The sequence below is a fragment of the Rhinolophus sinicus genome, linkage group LG15, assembly GCF_036562045.2.
Source record: "Rhinolophus sinicus isolate RSC01 linkage group LG15, ASM3656204v1, whole genome shotgun sequence".
NCBI classification, from domain to species: Eukaryota; Metazoa; Chordata; class Mammalia; order Chiroptera; family Rhinolophidae; genus Rhinolophus; species Rhinolophus sinicus.
In genome coordinates, this window is record NC_133764.1 from 11,447,677 (window position 1) to 11,467,132 (window position 19,456).

The window sequence follows — 19,456 nt, forward strand, 5'->3', positions numbered from 1 at the left end:
TTCTGTTGTTTTCCATCTCCAACAAAGAAAGTTCCAGTATTACGACGGATTAGGGGTGAGGAGTTGCTGAGATATATGGAGTAAAGGAGAAGATGGGGGGGGTGTCAAAGAATCTTCCTTATTTTAGTACCACCTACACCCCAGTTGTACATGATGCCACTAATTTAAGGGTATATCAAGTTTCTAAGCTTCTAAGCTTTCTTCGCTGCTGGCTTAGTTACCACTTCACTGCTAAATCAGTTCCGCTTATCCTTCTATTTTCCAGTCTCTATCTAAAGTTTTGCTATTAACTCCTCTTTTTTTCTTGTTGACCCCTTTATAAAATCCCCTATTGTTATTTTATTAGGATTTAGGAAAGGAATGAAATTAAATGCCAGATCCCTCAACTTTAACTGAAAGTCTCCATTCATTTGCCAACTCTATGCAAACTGGCTTCATTCTCAATCATCCTGAGCTGTCAACATTGGTCTTTCCAAAAGGGTCAATATGGTCATAACACACATCTTGAAAATCCTTCAAAGGCTCCCAAATGCCTTCTCAACAAAGTTCAATTTACTTAGTTTGCAAGCCTTTTCCGAACCTGTCTCCCCATTCCTCTCACTAGTCAAACCTAACCACCTACATTCACTCCAAACTGAATCCCTTAGCGCACTTCAAATGTGCTGGACCCCTTCACAGCACTATCTGCTTGCCTATGCTAGTTCCTTTTACCTCCCCAACCAGGTAGACAGATACCTGTTAACCCTGAAGACTCAATTCAAGCAGCACTTCCTCTCAGAATCCTTTCTCTGTGCTCTTGGCGATACACCACCCTGGGCATATCTCTACAAAACGCCTATCCCACCAACGCGTTAAGAGTCCATCTCACTCATCTTTGTATCCCCCAAAGATCCCATCACATAATAGACAACCAGAAAGGGGGAAAGGCTCAAATAAGCCGCTTCCGAGAACATATAGTCTATGTTTCAGTTGGTCTCCAGTTCAGGGGAATCGCTAGGGCGAATAATTTAACACTCACCAAATCAGTTTTTCCCCTGGCCCCGATAGATGGCGGAGCGGGGTTGGCAGAGAGATTCCATGGCTGTGTAGTCTGGAGGAATACCCCAGAACTCCCACCATCATCACCTAGCACCAGCACACGCTCATTAAATTCTTGTAGAAGGAATTAACTATAGACCACAAGATAAGTGTCATGAAGATGGACAGGTCAGAATAGCCTCTTGCTAGGGAATGTTCCGATACTGCCTCTTACACAGGTAGTCCAGTAGCGGTGGGGCAAACCTGGGCATGCGCAAGACTCCCTGGGAATTACAGTTCACCAAGTGAACCGAGAAAGCAGAGATTGCGCTGAGCATCCTGGGAATTGTAGTGTCAACTAGAGGGTGCTCTCTGCGCAGGTGCAAACCGACAGTCCCTTCCGGGCTTAAGCGTCGCATTTCGCAATAGGAGAATATCCGGTGGATTCCCGGAGTGATGATGGCTACCTACAGCCTGGCCAACGAGAGACTACGCGCCCTGGAAGACATCGAACGGGAAATAGGCGCCATTCTTCAAAATGCAGGTTCAGGATAAGACGACTGGAGACAAGGGAGCGAACGAAGTCGAGCCCCCTGCAATGCGCCCGCCCGACTGGGAGCGGGTTAGGGAGGGATCCTAAATGCCCCGGCGGCGCCTGCGGGGGTGGGAGGGGCTGGCCCTTGGGCGGGGCTGTACTGGTGGTGTCTGAGTAACCCTGCCCTTTCTCCGCCCCCGCAGGTACCGTGATCCTGGAACTCTCCAAGGAAAAAACCAATGAGCGGCTGCTAGACCGACAGGCGGCGGCCTTCACCGCGTCGGTGCAACACGTGGAGGCGGAGCTGTCGGCTCAGATCCGCTACCTCACTCAGGTGTGTGGCTGGTGAGAGGTGCGGTACACCCCATGCAGCTCTCTGCCTTAACCTGAGCCTTGAGAGGTCCCGGGCGGAGCCTTGGGACCAGGCCGGCTAAGCTGGCACCAGACGCACGACTCTGGCGGGACCCCTCGCTTCCAAGGTCGATTTCTTCCTCAGAGAATTAAAGGCGGCCCCGCCCACTTTACTGGGCTGCATCATATGAGCCACTAGATGGGGAACTCCTTGGAGAGGGCTTCTAAACAATCCATAGCCACAAGACTTGGCCCCTAGAAATTTGACCTGACCTCAGGGGCATGAAGCCCCAGATGGCTACATCCTGAGAAAAGGGACAGGATTGAGAGGATTCTGAAGCTATAACAACCACCATTTACCAAATTTTTTTACAATGTGCCAGACACTCTGCATTATCTTATTAATTTGTACCTACAACAACCTCCATTTTCCAGATAAGGTTAACAGAGGTTAAATGATTTGCCCCAGGTCATCCAGCTACCATTTGGCATAATGGATTCAAACTCAGGGAAGAAATGAGACAAGAGACCTGATGCCTGGTTGGGGAGATGGGTGAGGGAGGGCATGCTTCATTGACCAATTGAAATGTCCTGTAGGTGGCCACAGGGCAGCCCCATGAGGGCTCCAGCTACTCTTCAAGGAAGGACTGTCAGATGGCCCTGAAGCGAGTGGACTATGCTCGCCTCAAGCTCAGTGATGTGGCCCGAACCTGTGAGCAGATGCTGGAGAACTAGACCAAGTAGGTAGAAAGCTTGGAGGGAGACCACCACCTGCACCCCGGGACAGACCTGAAGACCTGTAGGATGGGGAGCACAGGCTGCTGCATACATGCTGGTCAGAATATATGAGGACAAAGTGTGTGAGGGCAAAGGGTGTGAACGGAGAAACTTAAAGACCAAGCCTACCTACAACTATGCACTGGCTCCTCCAGCACGGTCTCCTGCTCGGCACTTCGAAAAAGTGCTGACAAGCTCACACAGCAGATGGAGATTCAGACACCTTACCCACTTCCTCACATACTTCATGTCCCTGTCCCAGACTTCCACAAACTTGGGCCAATGAAAATACATTCTTCTTCATTGGAAGAAACAAAACAAGAACTAAAGGTTTTAATAATAAAGAACAATAATAATAAAAACAAGGAGCGCAGACTTTCACTGGGGCATATGTGGGGGATGATGCAAAGGATTAAAGAAGTAAAACTAGCCTGTATGGCGTCTGCTGAGGAAAGTCCAGGCCTTCATTGTGGCGTCGGGAGGAAGCAGAAGAGGGCTGAAGTTGGGGAGGAACAGCTGGTGTCGTGTGAAGAGAGACTTGGAGTGGGGGTGGGCAGAACGGGATCGTCAGCAGTGGAGCTGAAGCCAGGAATCATGGTAAGGGGACAAGGGCATGAGGTGAATATATGCAGAAAGAAGAGCCATAATTATAAAAATAATTTTTAGTAAAAAAAACATAATTTGTCCAAGATTTCATCCTCTGTAACAAAGATTTTATGCAGTGAAAAAGGTGGGTTTTGTAGCATAGAGACCTCTACCCTCACAAGCTTCCATTCTTAGCTCAAATGTTGGAGTCTGTTGCCATTGGTGTATAATGAAGCCGCAAATCTGAAAAAGAGAAAGAAATTGAGACATGAGCTCTAAGAGCAAAGAAAGTTTGGGGTGAGGGGGCAGTAATAGCTTGAACTGGGAAATCAGACTCCAAAACATCAACCATACAACCTGGTATACAGTAGTTGCTCAGTAAAGATTTTTTGATTCAATGGATGGCTCCCACTTCCCACTAGCTTGCTCTAGCTGCCATCTTGATGTTGCTCCAAGCACTGCCTGGCTTTGAAGGCCAAGCACTGGTCCCTGACCCAATGGTGGCTTCCCTCCCCATTCTGTAGTCTGGCTAACTCTTCTCTTACGACCTATGGTGCACGGTGCAGACAGTCTTCATATTTGTCTGCCTGGGTTAGTTTTCCAGCCACATAGGAGCTACTGGGGTCAGGATTCCTGCTCGTCCCTGGGGGAGGGCTTCAGAGGCCCAGTTTACCTGGAGAGCGCTGCAGTGACTGCTCCCTTCTCCTCTTGCACAGCACAAACAGGAGCACTCCAGTGAGGAGGAAGACAATGCCCAAGAGGGACAGCACTGGTACCATAGTTGATGTCTGAGCTGTAGGACCCACATTTTCTTCCAGCTGCTTCTGATTCACTCCAGCCTCAGGACCAGCCTCCAGATTGTGGCCCACAGAGGAAATAGTGGTTTCATTGGCGTGGGTGAGGTTTTTGTTCAAGGACAGTACTCCCGCTGGAAGGGTGGGCTGCTGGGTATGCTGCAGCAGGATGGGTGGCAGGTATGGCTGGGCGGAGGTGCCCACGTCTGAAGGTGCCCTTTCAGTGGGCTTAGGAGCTTGGGTGCTGGGGGAAGGTAAATGCTCTTGGTGAACCATTCCCTTGGAGTTAGCACGTCCACATTCTGGAGAGGCAAGAAATGAGGAATCAGGGCTATGAGGGAACAAGGTGGAGAAATAGACAGAGGGAAGGGTGGTGGGTCAAGGAGAATATCAAGAGAACAGCTGAAGGCCAGGAGAGGAAGGCAGGGGGTTGGGGAAAGGTAGGAGAAGAAGGAAGTGAGCCAACCACAACATGAAACCACTGAGACAAGCGTGGATTCTCATCTGGGAAGTAAAGAGACCTAGGTTGGCACCCTGGCTCTGCTGCAAAATAGCTGTGTGACCTTAGCTCTTGTTTCTTAACCTCTCTGGAACTCATTTCTTTCAGTTATGAAGTGTGGATAATTTTAGTACCAAGGCCCAGGGTAGCTGGGAGGATTACATGAAATTATGTACATTTGTGAAGCCCAAAGGGCAGTAAGCATACCACTAATGCTACACCAGACAACTTTAGGTGAAACATGGAAAACATTTTGTTTTTTAAGGGTTGTATATTTATTTTAGGAGAAAAATACAACCAGTGCATGAAATTTGTGATTTCACAGGTATTATTGCTTAGAATCAGTGCTATTTAAGTTTTCCCAAAGTGGACTGTGTATATGTAAGATTTATTCATTTTATTGTGTGTAAATTTTACCTCAAAAGAAAAAAGTAACAATAAAATATTGAGCTCTACTCAATAATATGCTTGTTGAAATGTATGCGGATGAAGTATAGTCATGCCTGAACTTGGAAATGCATCAAAAACTAAGGTGAATTGATGATGGATAGAGGGATGGATAGTCAGATGGAGGTGCAATAAAGCAAATGTAGTTAAAATGCCATAAACTTGACATTGTAAATTATAAAATATATTTGCTTTATGTACATATGCAAAATATATAAGATATAAACAAAAATCAAATATTGTAGAATCTCGGTGGTGGGTATATGCATGTTCACTACAATTCTTTCTACTTTTGTATACTGTATGTCTTTAAATTTCCATAATAAAATATTGGAAAACAAACATAGTGCCTTGATTTCAAGGAAAATATTAAGCAAATTGTTGTCACGCAGCAGCCTAGCCGACTGTCCCCTCGTTCCTGTCCCTAAGGAAAGAAGAGTCTGTGAGACTGTGCCTTTCTGGGACTTTGCTTTACCCTTGTGCTTGCACCTCAGGTCTCTCTGCTTGGCCCCCAAAAGATGGTTTGTCAGCCAAAGACGCGTAAGATTTCTCACGGGAGAGACAACCTAAGCCAGGTGGAACCATGTGGGGACCCCCATGAGTTACCATGAAAAATATGGAAAGGGGCATTGTCTCTTTCCCCTGTTCAAAGAGAGCCACTGCTGACACTGGCTTTCCCTCTCACCTGATTGTGAGAAGTTAGGAGAGCGATAATATCAGCTCTCCCTGTTTAGCTCAGCAACAACGTTTTATCATGAGAGACTTCTCCCCAGGAGGGTACATACCTTAAGTAAGCCATCATGGGACTTTCTATATCAGCTGCTTGCCTCCTGGGATAATTGGTTTGAGTCACCTTTGTGACATAATGTATGAGTTTCACAGACCATGGATAAAATCATTTTTACTTCCTTGTATAATCATAAAAGCCACCAGTCGGCCTGATTCTGCGCTCCAGTCTTTCACGACTGCGAGACCCTTGGCTCTCTGTGATTTAACTGCATTAAGTCTCTGTTTCTTTCTTTCTTAAAACTTAACCTAATGCCGCCCCTTCTCATTCCGTCACTGCCTGTGTTGCGCTGGACGCGACAGCAAATAATAGCACAGCACAGGTGATAGGATGAATTGGCAAAAATCATGAAAGTAGTGGTGAATGATGTTTGGTAAACAGGGGCTTAAGTGAAAGTACTTTGGCCAGCCTCAGAATAGGAATGTGAACTGTCACAAGGGAAATGGATGAGGCAAAGAAAATTGAAAGGTGGGGGCCTCTGAGCCCTGGAGACAGCTGGGGAGGAGGGGCAAAGCTCTCACCTTTGTGATCAAAGCAGCTCACCAGTTTAGTGACCCATGGGTCTTTGCTACCCCCACATACAGTCCGCTGAGGTAGGCGGAACCTGTGGAGGAAGGACCTGGTTTCAGCTTCTCCTTCGTCCGCACCCGGGTCTTCCCCAGCTCTTTCCTCATTCCAAAGACCTGAGGTCACCACCCAGTGTGATCCATATCAGAAAGGTCTGGGAAATTCCCAAGTAGATGGAAAAGGGAAATGGCTGGGGAATTGAGGCAAACATCACCTATAGAGGGGGTAGGGCCTCCCAGAGGGAGTTAAAGTTTGATCAGTGGGGGTCCTGGAGGCACCTGGCAGGGACAGATTGTGCAGGCGCTGCCCTCCCAGGGGTCGGTGAGATTACCTGATGAAGAAAGGACAGCGATCATAACCTTTCAGCTGTTCTCGTAGATGTTTCACAATTTGAGCCCTTGGAGGGGATTCGGAAGAATACGTTGTGGTACAGGAACAACTTCCAGCGCTGCTGCCCTCGTTGCCATCCCCTGAGTGGGACAGAGGCGGTCAGCAGTCAGCACAGGTTCCCAGGCCAAGGGGCTCTCCTAGCTATGATTTAGCCTCCAACCCACTGCCCTATTACAGCCTCTCCTCGAGACCCCGAGACCCCGTGGTCTGACCCCCAGTCTCAACGCATACATCACACACACACACAAAGACGTTCATAATCGTACCTGGACCCAGATGTTCCCCCACCCTGACCCCAACGCCAGGCAGCTAACCCTCCCCCTGCCCCGGCTGCCTTGGGGACGCTGGGACGGCTGGTCCACACTTACTCAACTCAATCCCGCAGCCCTAACAGCTCCCGCATACACACAATCTCTTTCCCAGATTGGAGTATCTGGGCCCCAGCCCAACCCCTGACGAACCTTGCAGAGCCAGACACGCAAGCAGAAGAAGTAGGAGCGCGAGAGACTGGGGTCCCGAACCCCGCCTCATCTCGGGCCGCCTGGCCGGTCAGACTCCTGGACAGGCTCCGGAGGGTGACGTCCGCCTGGTTTATCTAAGGCTTCTTTCCCCGGCTCCACCTGAGATTCCTGGGGAGACAGCGGCCGTGGGAGTCCAATCCCACCGAGAAGGAGGCGCGAGGTGGCAGCGCCCTCCCTCCCTACCCGCGCTCGCAGCGGGTCGAACTGACAGCGTGATCAGTACGGTCCACCCCGCGCGGCCGCCAGCCTCCGGCGACGAGGAAACCCCCAGAGGCGGAGCTCCTTCGCCCGCTTCTCTGGGATGGGCCCGGCGCCTTCGTCGAGGAGTTAGCCAGAAATGTTTGAAGAAAGCGAAAGAAAACTCGGGTGGCGAGGCGAGGCAAGAGGGCAGTCAGGGATGCCAGCCATGCCCAACCACCATCACCCACCCCAGGTCAGTCCGCGGGAGCTGTGACACGGGTGAGCAGCTACACCCGCTTCTTACTCCAAGATGCTTTCACTTTCCCAGCCGGTGTCCTGGCTCAGCTGTGTTCAGTCACATGGCCGGGGTGATGCCCTCAGGAGAGTCCGCGCGCCCAGACGCACGGACGCTGGCCAGGGCCAACCTGGGCACACGCTGCCGACTCGCGGGGCCCTGGCCACCCGAGGGGCTGGCGGTGGGCTCGGCAGTCCTGACGTCACGACCGCCCCCTCCCCCAGGTGTTTACCTTCGAAAAGTGGTGGCCGCTGCAGGTACTGGAGTAGTGTAGTGGAGCGGCCCGGAGGGGCTAGGTCTACTGGGGCTCACGGATCCACGAAGAAGGGATGCTCTGGTTCCTTGTCCCTCCTCCCACACCCCACAGATGGATCCAAAATTCTTCGCTCCTTGCCAAATCCTTCCCGATAGGATTCGCCCTCCCTCACCTCTATCCCAACTCAAACCCTGCTTTTGAAGGTCTGAGCCTCAAATTTTGAGCCTCAAATACCATCTCACTCCTGAGTACATCTTTAATCCTAATAGCCCACTTTCAAGTCTAGCCCCCCAATTCTCATCCCTGGACTCCCATCCTCAGGCCTGAAAACCCTTTTCTCAGCTCCTGACACTCATCCATAGATCCCACTCTAGGTGACCCTCAAACCCACCCTCCCCTATTTTGTGACCCAGCCCCAGTTTTCACCACCACCCTCTCTCCCTGACCATATATCCCTTTCTCTGCTTAGTCTGGGCCCAGGCCCTGTGCCCCTGAAGACATGGAGTTTGTGTCTGGATACCGGGATGAGTTCCTTGATTTTGCTGCCCTCCTCTTTGGCTGGTTTCACAAGTTCGTGGCCGAGCGAGGGGCTGTGGGCGCCAGTGTTGAGGGCCACTGGCAACAGTTGGAGGCCCAGATCAGAAGCCTGCCCCAGGACCCTGCCCTTTGGGTGCTCCATGTCCTGCCCAACCGTAGTGTGGGCATCAGCCTGGGGCAAGGGACAGAGCCAGGCCCTGGACCAGGCCTGGGGGCTGCCAGGCTCCTGGGAGACGAACCTCTACTCCACCTGCGAGACCTAAGTCCCTATGTCAGCTTTGTCAGCCTGGAGGAAGGGGAGGAGGAGGAAGAGGAAGAGAATGGAGAGGAGGAGGGTGCAGGTATGGAGAAGGTAGAACCTGAAGAGGATGGGGAGCCAGCCCATAACAGCAGGGAGTCCCCCCAGGAAGCAAATCCTCCAGGGGAGCCAGAGGAGGCTGAGCAGGAGGCAGGAGGTGGCGTGGATGGCTGCCGAGAGGACAAGGCAGAAGACGAAATGGGGCCTGAGAGGAGGAAGGGACAAAGAAGTGGTAAGAACCCAGGGCTGGCCCTGTTCTGTCCCCTGCTCAGGCATGCTCACCCTCTGAAGCCCTGCTCTGCCACTCAACCCAGCTAGGAGTCACAAACAAAAGTGTGGCTTCAGGCCAATCTGACCGGAAAAGTTGTTTGCATTGACTCACGATTTTTTGGTTTTTCAATTTGAGCCAATATTTAAACATTGAAAGAAAAAGACTCCTGAAGTCTGGAGTTATACCTTCTCAAGAAAAATCTAAAGTTCTGACAGCAGACCCACATTTATTCGGGGCAGCAAATGCTGGTACTATGCAGTACCTCTCCCCTTCATGTGAGGCATACCTTCTTTACCTTTACTCACTTCGTTTACTTGCCTAGCCCCTGAAGGCATTTGAGTTTGGTACCCCTGACCCCGATCATCTTTCCCACCCCCACCCTTGACTTTTCCCTTCTTCACAGAAGCTGTCCCCCTGCACCTTTCCTGCCTCTTACTGGTGACAGATGAACATGGCACCCTCTTGGGCATTGACCTGCTAATTGATGGAGCCCAGGGGAGTGCAAGCAGAGGCTCAGGGACAGAGAATCTGGCTCCTCGGGCCTATACTCTCCTCTGCCACAGCATGGCCTGCCCCATGGGCTCTGGAGACCCTCGAAGGCCCCGACGGCTTACTGTGGGAGACGCCCAGCTACATCGGTACAGAAATGTAGTATCTGAGAGTGGGGAGGCCTGGGGGGCCTGGACTTCTGAGCCCCTTAGCCTGATGCCCTTTTTACCCCCATTCAGAGAGCTGGAGAGTCTGATCCCAAGGCTGGGTGTGAAGTTAGCCAAGACCCCAATGCGGACATGGGGTCCCCGGCCAGACTTCACCTTTGCCTCTCTTCGAGCTCGAACCTGCCATGTTTGCCACCGGCACAGCTTTGAAGTGAAGCTGACACCTTGGTAAGCAGCCTGCAAAGATGGAGTGAGAGGGAGGAAGACCCCAACAGTCAGGCAAATAGAGAGAAAGCAGGTCGGTGGGGTACCCTGCATATAGACAGAGGAGAGAAATAAGACAAAGAAAACAACAAGCTGTTACAGGCAGAGAGAATACAGACAAAAAGACCAGTGACATCTGGGCAGCTGCAGGGCAGATGGACAGCGGACAGGACTTAACAGAGATTAATACTGAGTGCCTACCATCCCCTGTGACCCAGCCCCCAATGTAGTGCTGTCTTGTACTGTGGAGAGGCCTGTCTCCGGGCCGACTGGCGGCGATGCCCAGATGATGTGAGCCACCGATTTTGGTGCTCAAGGCTTGCAGCCTTCATGGAGCGGGCAGGAGAACTGGCAACTCTGCCTTTTACCTACACTGCAGGTACCACAAGGAGGTCAAGATGGGGAGGGGAAGCTGGGACCAGGTCTTTGCATCTGGGGCCTGGGTGTCTGGAAACAAGGTCCTGGGGTTGAAGGTTAAGTACTGGAGCTGGAGTCTGGATCCCTGGAAGAAGGGCCGGGTACTGGGTATTTGGTTTGGGGACAAGACCCCTAGGAGACAGGGTCTCTGGAGCTGAGAACTGAGCATCCAGGTCCCTGGGAGAGCTTGGGGGATTTGGGAGTAGGGATTTATACACTTTCTTCGCAGATCTACCACTAACTGGTGACCGTAAACATATCGCTTTATTTCTTAGCACCTTCCTTTCCTCATCTGTAAAATAGGGGTACCAACAAAATGTTCCCAGGGAACTGTTATAAGAATTCTATAGGCTGGATGCCTACTATACTACAGACATTCAGAAATGTTAGCTCTCTCCCTGAGTAGACTCAGACCCAGGGTCCTTGGGAGAGGCTGAGGAGAGCTAAAGTCACTAGGCCCTCAACCACTCTCCTCCTCCTCCAGAGGTGACCAGTGAAACCTTCAACAAGGAGGCCTTCCTGGCTGCGCGGGGCCTCACTCGTGGCTACTGGACCCAGATAAGCATGCTGATTCCAGGCCCTGGCACCCCCAGGCACCCCCGGGGTAGCACACCATCCCTCAGCCTTCTTCTCAATGGTGTGTGGGGCCTCTCTTCAGGAATGGGCCTCTCAGACTAGAGGAAAGGATGGGAGAGAAAAAAGTTGTCCGGGTCCCAGATAACCCCTCTATATACACACACGAAAACCCACTACCACCACCAGGGTCATTTCAGTCCCTTCCCCAACCCTCTAAGAAGTCACCCTGTCCAGAAACTCCATCCCTAGGAACTGCCCCATTCCTCTTGCTGCAGTTCCAGGTTCTCTCTCAGGGAAAACAGCACCTTTGGAAGGGAGAAGGGATGGGCCAGGTGGGGGGTCTCCCTGACACCAGGCCCCTCTTCCTTTCTTCCTCTCAGGAGATCCCTACCAGCTTCTCTCAGGAGATCCCCACCAGGGGGACGGGCCTGCCTTGATGCCTCCTGTGCCCCCAGATCCACCCAGGGGCCTCTTTGGTGAGCTGGAGGGGCCCTGAAGGAACTGGCGGTAGGGACAGGGACTGAAGAGCCAGCAGTCTGGGCGGCTGAGATAAAGGGGGCTGTCAGACTAAAGGGGTTGGGGTCCAGGCCTAGGGCCAGGTCCCCCACTAACCTACTCTTCCCAGGCTCATGGCAGGATTACTACACATGGAGGGGCCTCAGCTTGGACTCCCCCATGGCTGTGCTTCTCACCTACCCACTGACTGTATACTACGTCATCACCCACCTGGTACCGCAGTCCTGTAAGGAGGGCAGAGGCAGCGGGAGGGGTGCCTGGAGCAGGGGGACAGGAAGCTGGTAGGGGACAGGAGGGAAGAGGAGGGAAACCATATCATTAAACAGCTAGCTTCTCACCCAGTCCCTGAGCTCAACATCCAGAACAAACAGTCGCTGAAAATCCATGTGGTGGAGGCCGGGAAGGAATTTGACCTTGTTATGGTCTTTTGGGTAAGCCTCTCTAGACCTGAAGTTTGGGCATACAGGTGTGAAGGTGGATTGGGGGTGGGGAGGACCCAGATCTGTCCTCTCTATCCTTTAGGAGCTCTTGGTCTTGCTCCCCCACATGGCCCTAGAGCTGCAGTTTGTGGGTGATGGTCTGCCTCCTGAGAGTGACGAGCAGCACTTTACCCTGCAGAGGGTAAGGACTGAGGGGGCTCCTGCTTTTCAGCCCTGATCCTCTTCCTGTCCCGATTGGGACCTGCCTTTCTGCTCCTTCCTCCTCTTTCCCCTGTCTTGCTTCCTCCAGTACCCTAATTTCCAGTGGTTTCTCCACCCCATTTGTGGCTCCCCAGGATGGCCCTGAAGTATCTGTCCGTCCTGGTTCTGGGGTATCAGCACGGCTCAGCTCTGGGACTAAGGAGAAGGGAGGCCGCAGGGACCTGCAGATCAAAGTGTCTGCAAGGCCCTACCACCTGCTGCAGGGACCCAAGCCTGACTTGGTTATCGGTAAGAGCCTGGGATAGGCGTGTGGGGAAGGTGGGAGAAGAAAACCATGGGAGCCCACTTCTCCCTGCTCCCCCTCTATCCACAGGATTTAACTCTGGCTTTGGTCTCAAGGACACTTGGCTGAGCTCACTGCCCAGGTTACAGGTGGGTAATGAGGCAAAAGGGAACTTCTCCCTCCCCCCCCCCCCCCCCCGGCCCCCAGCCCGCGTCCAGTCCCTCCTCTTTTCGTGAAAGACTCTGCTTTTTCCACAGATCTGGGGAGGCCCACGGGTTCTCTGGCCCTCTGTGTGTCTGCCTCCTGCCTCTCCCCCATCATGGTCAATCTAGGTCCTCAGTTTTCAACCCAGTCTACGACCCTTCCTGCTCGGGATGTCCCTGGGGAAAGGAGCCTCTACGAGAGTGTCTGAGACCGCCCCCCCCCCCGCGCCCCCCCCCCAGTCTCTCCGAGTGCCAGCCTTCTTCACCGAGAGTAGCGAGTATGGCTGTGTAATGGATGAGCAGACCATGGCAGTGGCCACAGGAGGGGGCACCAGCCTTCCACAGCCCAACCCCTTCCGCTCCCCTTTTCGCCTCAGAGCAGCCGACAATTGCATGCCCTGGTAAGGGCCTGCCACCCTCCCTATTTTCTTCCCTGACCCCTAACTTCTTACTCTCTGGCTGTGCATACTAAATGGCCCACCCCAACCCTCACCTCTGATCTCCTGGGACCCTCCTTGCCCCAGCCTTACCACCCACCTTCTTTGTCCCCACTACTCACCACCCCCCTGGTGGGTCTCGACAACCCTAACACACGCCTCTTTAGTTAGGTCCAGCTCAGAAAATCTCTCCATCTCCTCGCCCATCCCCAAAAGACTCCTATCCTCTGGCTGGCTGAGCCCTAAGTCTAGCCCCACTCCTCGGAACTTGGGGAGCACAAAACCCGCAGTTGACCGTGCCACGCCCCCCTCAGGTACTGCAATGCCTTCGTCTTCCACCTGGTCTACAAACCTCCGCAAGGGAGTGGGGCTCGCCCAGCACCCGGGCCCGGCCTTGCAGTCCCAACTCCTGCCTCTCCTCCCGCCCCGGCCCGAAGGCGCCGAGGAGAAAAGAAACCTGGGCGGGGGCCCCGCCGGCGGAGGTGAGGGCTGAGAGGTAGCAGTCCACCCTCTTCCCCAGCACCCCTCCGAAAGACACTCAAAACACCCAAGGCCGAGGGTGATGCGGGTTGGCAGAACACAGAAAAGATAAATAAAATTGCTTGTTTGAAACCACTGAGTCTAACGCTTATAATTGGGTCACTAATCGGGGAGGGGAGAAAAGGATTTAGAGAGGACTTATTTTCCTCCAGCTTCTTTCAGTCCCTCAGTGGCTGTCCCCTCTTACTTGGGACTCTGACCCTCCTTGGTATTCCCAAGCTATTTCTAGTGGATATGTGAATAAGTCATTTTCAGACTTTAGGAACCCTCAGGGACCTGCCCAAGGCAAGACAAAAAGCAGAAAGTAGCTTCTCACTGAGGGTCAAGGGAAGCATGGAGCCTCCGAGGGGCACACAGACCCCTAGGTTTAGATTAAGTGAAAGGCCCCAGCCACCCAACTGTCCAAGTTAGAAACCTGGAGGCCATCCCTTCTCTCATTACTCATATTCAATGAAGAACCAACTCCTGCTGAGTCAGACTGCTAGTCAGTCAGTCCACCAGTTTATGTCCAATCCCACTGCAAACTCCACCACAAGCTCATCTCCACATTTCAGCCAGCATATTGCATCTAAAACAGACATTCGAACACATTACACCCCCTCCCCAAATCCCTTCAGTGACTTCACTCTGCTTTTAAAGTCCCCTAGAATGTGGGCTGGAGTTAGTGACTCTCACTAAGTATAGAAAGGGAAAAATGGTGGAGAAACCTGACAGACACCACCTAAACCAAGTGATTAAGGTTAAATAAATAATAAGTCATGATAATATAATGTGCTCCCTGACATGATGCAATGAGAAGGCCACATCACCTTTGTAGTAGTCTTCTTAAAAATCCATCATCTCAGTCTAATTGTTGCAGTCACAAGGTCTGTGTGCTCGGCACATCAAATAATCAATATCCGATAGATGAGAGTTTGGAATAAGGAAAGGTTTTATTTATTATGGGAATGGTGATACGGAGATTTCTGGTTTTCTCAAATCCACTTTAAGAGAGTCCAGAATTCAGGCTTCTCTTATGTCAAGAGAAGGGAGAACAGGCAGTGCAAGAGGTGCAATCCAAGGAAAGGGTGGGGGGAATCTCCAAATCTCTTTGTTCCCAGACCGTCTGACCAGAAGTTACTCAATTCTCTGGCAGAACTCCTTCAGTTAAGTAGAGTATCTAGAAATTCAAGCTGGAATTAAGGTGGATTCAGGGAAAGAAGTGTTACTGTTACATAATCATGAGAAAACATCAGAGAAATCCAAATTGCGGGACAGTCTACTAAATATCTAACCGCTATTCTTCAGAAGCCCTAATTTCCAACAACAGCAACAGCAACGACAACAGCAGCAACATTCTTGGGGACTAGCAAGCAGCAGTGGGAGACACCTCAAAAGTCATGAGAGGCAAGGAAAGACCAAGAAACTGACAGATTGAAAGAGACTAAGGAGACATGATTAAATACAATGCAGTATCCTGGATTGGACCCTGGAACAGAAAAAGGACATTAGTGGAAAAACTGGACAAATCTGAATAAAGTCTGCAGTTTAGCTAATGGTATTTATCAATGTTAATTTCTTAGTTTTGATAAATATGCCATGATTATATAAGAGGTAACATTAAAGAAAGATGGGTGAAGGATATATGGGAATGTTCTAATATCTTTGCAATTCATCTATAAATCTAAAATAATTTCAAAATAGAAAGTTAAAAATCATGTTCAGACTCCTTAGTATGGCTTATAAGGTGCCTCTTTCTCTTTCTGCCGTTCTCTTATTATCTAAGTTCCCAAATATTCACAAAAGCCCAGAGACTTAGTATAATGAGTCCTATGTACCCATCACTCAGCTTCAACTATTATCAACATTTTCCCCATTTTGGTATTATCAGTGATACTGTGATGTAATAAGAAATACAGAGGGTGCCAAAAAAATGTATACACATTTTAGAAAGGAAAAAAACTATTAAAATTGTAATACTCAATATATACCAATAACAAAAGATGACTACAAATCACGTTTGACTTCTGCAATTACAGGAGGTGCTCAAAGTGGTTATCCAGACACTTCTGATTATGGCGAACTACTGCTCAAGCAACACTGACCAAAGTGTCCGCTTACATACATTTTTTTTGGCACCCCGGGTATATATTTGGTCTTTCCAGGTTTCTGGCACAAGAGCTTCTAAAACCCTTGGAATTTCCTGAGTGATAGGAGTGTCTTTTGTTATTCATAAATTCCTTTCAACAGTACCTGTGTTTATGCTAATGAGTGACCCTAGCTAAGCCCTTATTTAACTTCAGGATGGGGGAGCTTGTTGCCAGAGGAACCAGTCATATGATTATATGGCTGGAAATTTCAGCCCCACCCGTCAATCCTCTCTCCCCAAGAGGTGAAGGGCTGGAGATTGAGTTAATAACCAAGATTTAATCAATCATGCCTCCATAATGGAACAGCCATAAAAACCTCTACCCACCCAATGGGGTGCAGAGAGTTTCTGGGTTGGTGAACACACTGAAGTGCTGAGGATGGTTGTAGGGAAGATGTTGAGGAAAATTTGCCTTCATTGGCTGATGTGAGTTTTTGTTAGTTTTTGTTCCTTTGTTTCCCCACATGAGAGACTGCATGTGGGGTACCCTCATGTGAGAGACTGCACATGAGGTATTAGTTTTCAGTTGGCTTTCTGTTAACCCACATGAGAAACTACATGTGGGGTTCCCTCCCATGAGAGACTGCATGTGAGGTATTGGTTAGCTTAGGTACAAGAAAATTGCTCCCTCATCTTGTTCCCAGCAGAAGAGATATAGGAGGATGTTGTTTTCTGTCTGTTTTGCCCACATCAGCAGATGATGTGGAGACGTGACTAAATTATATCAGAATGACGCGACAGGCACGTTGCCAGGCTTTGGAAGGCCTTGGGCTGATGGTCCCAGGCGAGAACAGTAGGTGTTGTTTGTCCTAATTAACTGACCCTTCAGCTGGACAAGCAATATTCTTATCACAGTAACTGCCGGATCCTCCCGGAACCGGCCATTTCCTGAGTGGGAGGCAGGAACAAGGAGCTTGGCTCTAAGGTACATCTGAAAAAATACATAAGAGAGACCTCAGTTGGCAGTGTAATTTCATCATTTTGTCTTTTGTCATTGGTAAATCTTCATCATTCTAACACTTTGAAAACTCATATACAACATGCAGTTTACAATACCAGGAGATGCCCCTGACTTCCACCCACGGACCTGTGAGGTCTGGCTGGTTCCCGGCCTCTCCAGTGTTGTGCCCTACAGTTAGCCTTCTTGAGAACTGGTTAGCATTTAGAAAATTTGTATGCCGCTTGCAGCATCAGAAAATGCCCTAATTTCCAACAACAACAGCAACAGCAACGACAACAGCAGCAACATTCTTGAGAACTAGCAAGCAGCAGTGGGAGACACTCACCTTTCCCAGCTGCAGACCTGGCAAGGTTTTGATTCCTGACCTTTCCACTGTTGTTTTTCCTAAGGTTTGGTGAGCTTTTGGCATCTACTGTAATAGTTGCTATCCTATAGCATTTATTACTGCTTTTGGATACTCCTTATTGATGTTATTTGTGTATTTAGCCAAGTGATTTTTGATCAATAGTAAACATATGTTGGGATCTCTTAAACCTGTATGTATGCTCCTCCTTTTCTTTTCCCCACTTGTCATTACAATGGTGCACCTAGAAAGAGCATGGAAGCTCCACACCACCCTTGCTCCCTATACCTTGACCTATGCATCTCTTTCATTTGGTTCTTCCTGAGTTGTATCATATATATATATATATATATATATATATATATATATATATATAAAACAGTAATAGTGATACCATGCTAAGGTCCAGCTGCATGCTGCTTGAAAAAGTTAAAAATCGAGAGACAAATTTGGTGGAAAGAAAAGTAGGTTTATTCAGAATTCTGGCATCTGGGAGGATGGCAGACTCCTGCCCAAAGGCCACCTCCCCGTTCCTAGACCTAGACCGGGCAGAAGGTTTTATATATTCACAAGAAGAACAAAGGAAAGGGAGAGTCAGTCAGGCAGGTCTAGAGGGCTGACATCCTTCCTGGGGTCTGGTCTGTTTTAGGATAATGTTATCTCTGGAATCCACTTGACTGGACCACCATGGCCTAGGGCTTTATGTGTATTCTGGTGTATGGTCACCTGAAGATTAAGAAATTGTCCTTTCCAGGTTAGGATTCTGTTGATTAATTGGAATAACGAAGTATAGGTAGTCTTGAAAAAGGGGAAAAACCAGAGTTCTTTCATTAATCAGTGAGGGGAGAAACAAAGAGAAAGTAGCTGAATATCAGGGTGGATCTATCTGCCAACTGGCTAGGTTTAATTACAGGTGGCTAGATAGCAGGCTATGTGGTAAGTTAAACTGCAAACTAGCTAAGTCTAACTACAGTATTGATTCCCGAATAGTAAACTATTTTCCTGAGTTCTGTGAGCTATGTTAATAAATTATCGAACCTGAAGGGGGGGCGTCATCGTAACCCCCAATTTATAGTCAGTTGTTCAGAATTACGGGAGGCTGAGGATTTAGGATTGCATCTGAAGTGGGGGCAGTCTTGTAGGATTAAGCTCACTCTGTGTATTTATTGTCAGAACTGATTAAATTGTAGGACACTCAGGTGGTGTCTGGGTAGTTGAAGAATTGGTTGCTATGGGGAAAAAATAACCCATAAATTTGGTGTAAGACGTGCTGGTAGTAAAAACAGCTAATAGCTGATGTCAGAAGTGAGATTTGCTAGACTGATACTGGCTCAGAAATAAGTGGTTTGGGAAGAGAAAGAATGAAAGGGTGGGAAATAAGGAACCTTTGGTTCTTGGGTGGTCACATGGTCACCATGATATGGAACAGCAGTTGTGCTGCAATCAGTTACTGCAAATAAAAGTTACAAATGTAATTTGGAATTGGATCCAACTCCCAGGAGTCGGTTCACTGGTAAGGAAATGCAAACTACTAAGAAAGAAGTGAAACATACAACCAACCCCTTGGTTATTATCTGTAATAACTAAAATGCAATTAAAAAATAGTTCTGGTTTGGATTTTGATACTAGACTAAGTTCAGATTTTGATCAGTCTAAGCTTTGGCCACTAGCCTCAAAGCTGTCCACAAAATGAAACATGATGCCGGGACAACAGAAAGTACCTCTAAGGTCTTTGGTCACCAAGGAGGTAGTCAACGTGGGAGGAGGGCAAAACCAAGAAAGCACTGAAACCAGGAGATATAGTGTGAAGGAGCTGCTTCATTTAGTATCATCAGCTTCCTGAAGAACCTTTACTAAAATGGACTAATTTAGGAGCAATAGCTTTGGTGTTAAATGCTGCAGGGTAGAAGGGCATGTTTGGGTTAATACAGGACCTACAGATCCCTATTAAATAATCACAGCTGGCCGTAAACAATCCAGACACACAGGAGGTTATTCCTGAGACATATTCCTGAAGCTATCTAGGGCCTCACTAGGAGTCCCCTCATTAGCATAAAGGCAGGTAGGGTTGAAAGGGTCTTATTATGAATAACAAAAGATACTCCTCTCATCCCTATCACTTAAGATACTCCAAGGGTTTTAGAAGCACTTGTGCCAGGAAACTGGGACGAAGACCAAATATGTATTTTTATAATATGACAATATCACACACTCCCAGCTTTTTCCCAGAGTGTTTTAAAGCACGCCCCAGACAACAGCCCTCTCACTTATGTGCATCTATAACTAATAAGGGCTTTTAAAAAATATATAACTGTAACCAGAGGCCAAATGAGTCCGGGGCTCGTGTTGCCTGCGCCGCTCAGCCAATAGACTGACACAGGAGC

At 49.3% G+C, this 19,456-nt stretch overlaps 3 protein-coding genes across 7 annotated transcripts; 2 read left to right on the forward strand and 1 right to left on the reverse strand.

Moving 5' to 3' along the window:
• Positions 1-1,403: 1,403 nt before the first annotated feature.
• MED11 (mediator complex subunit 11) lies at positions 1,404-5,347 on the forward strand. Its single transcript, XM_019715140.2, has 3 exons — positions 1,404-1,561; positions 1,756-1,886; positions 2,501-5,347. Exons 1-3 carry the CDS (start codon positions 1,474-1,476, stop codon positions 2,636-2,638), a joined length of 357 nt encoding a protein of 118 aa, XP_019570699.1. The 5' UTR covers positions 1,404-1,473; the 3' UTR covers positions 2,639-5,347.
• Positions 3,000-7,602, reverse strand: CXCL16 (C-X-C motif chemokine ligand 16). The gene is made up of 5 exons (XM_019715138.2): positions 7,211-7,602; positions 6,691-6,829; positions 6,314-6,396; positions 3,939-4,361; positions 3,000-3,508 (listed from the first exon to the last, which is right to left on the reverse strand). Exons 1-5 carry the CDS (start codon positions 7,278-7,280, stop codon positions 3,462-3,464), a joined length of 762 nt encoding a protein of 253 aa, XP_019570697.2. The 5' UTR covers positions 7,281-7,602; the 3' UTR covers positions 3,000-3,461.
• ZMYND15 (zinc finger MYND-type containing 15) lies at positions 7,567-13,706 on the forward strand. Of its 5 annotated transcripts, none has more exons than XM_019715142.2 (14): positions 7,567-7,703; positions 7,970-9,068; positions 9,511-9,745; positions 9,836-9,991; positions 10,246-10,406; positions 10,929-11,081; positions 11,401-11,496; positions 11,646-11,762; positions 11,879-11,967; positions 12,059-12,157; positions 12,312-12,465; positions 12,551-12,609; positions 12,904-13,064; positions 13,415-13,706. In XM_019715142.2, exons 2-14 carry the CDS (start codon positions 8,501-8,503, stop codon positions 13,584-13,586), a joined length of 2,220 nt encoding a protein of 739 aa, XP_019570701.2. In that variant the 5' UTR covers positions 7,567-7,703; positions 7,970-8,500; the 3' UTR covers positions 13,587-13,706. The 5 variants fall into 5 exon arrangements, with proteins under 5 accessions (XP_019570701.2, XP_019570702.2, XP_074175714.1 ...); XM_074319615.1 differs by having other exon boundaries at positions 7,579-7,703; positions 8,945-9,068; XM_019715143.2 differs by lacking the exon at positions 12,904-13,064.
• The last annotated feature ends 5,750 nt before the right edge of the window (positions 13,707-19,456 follow it).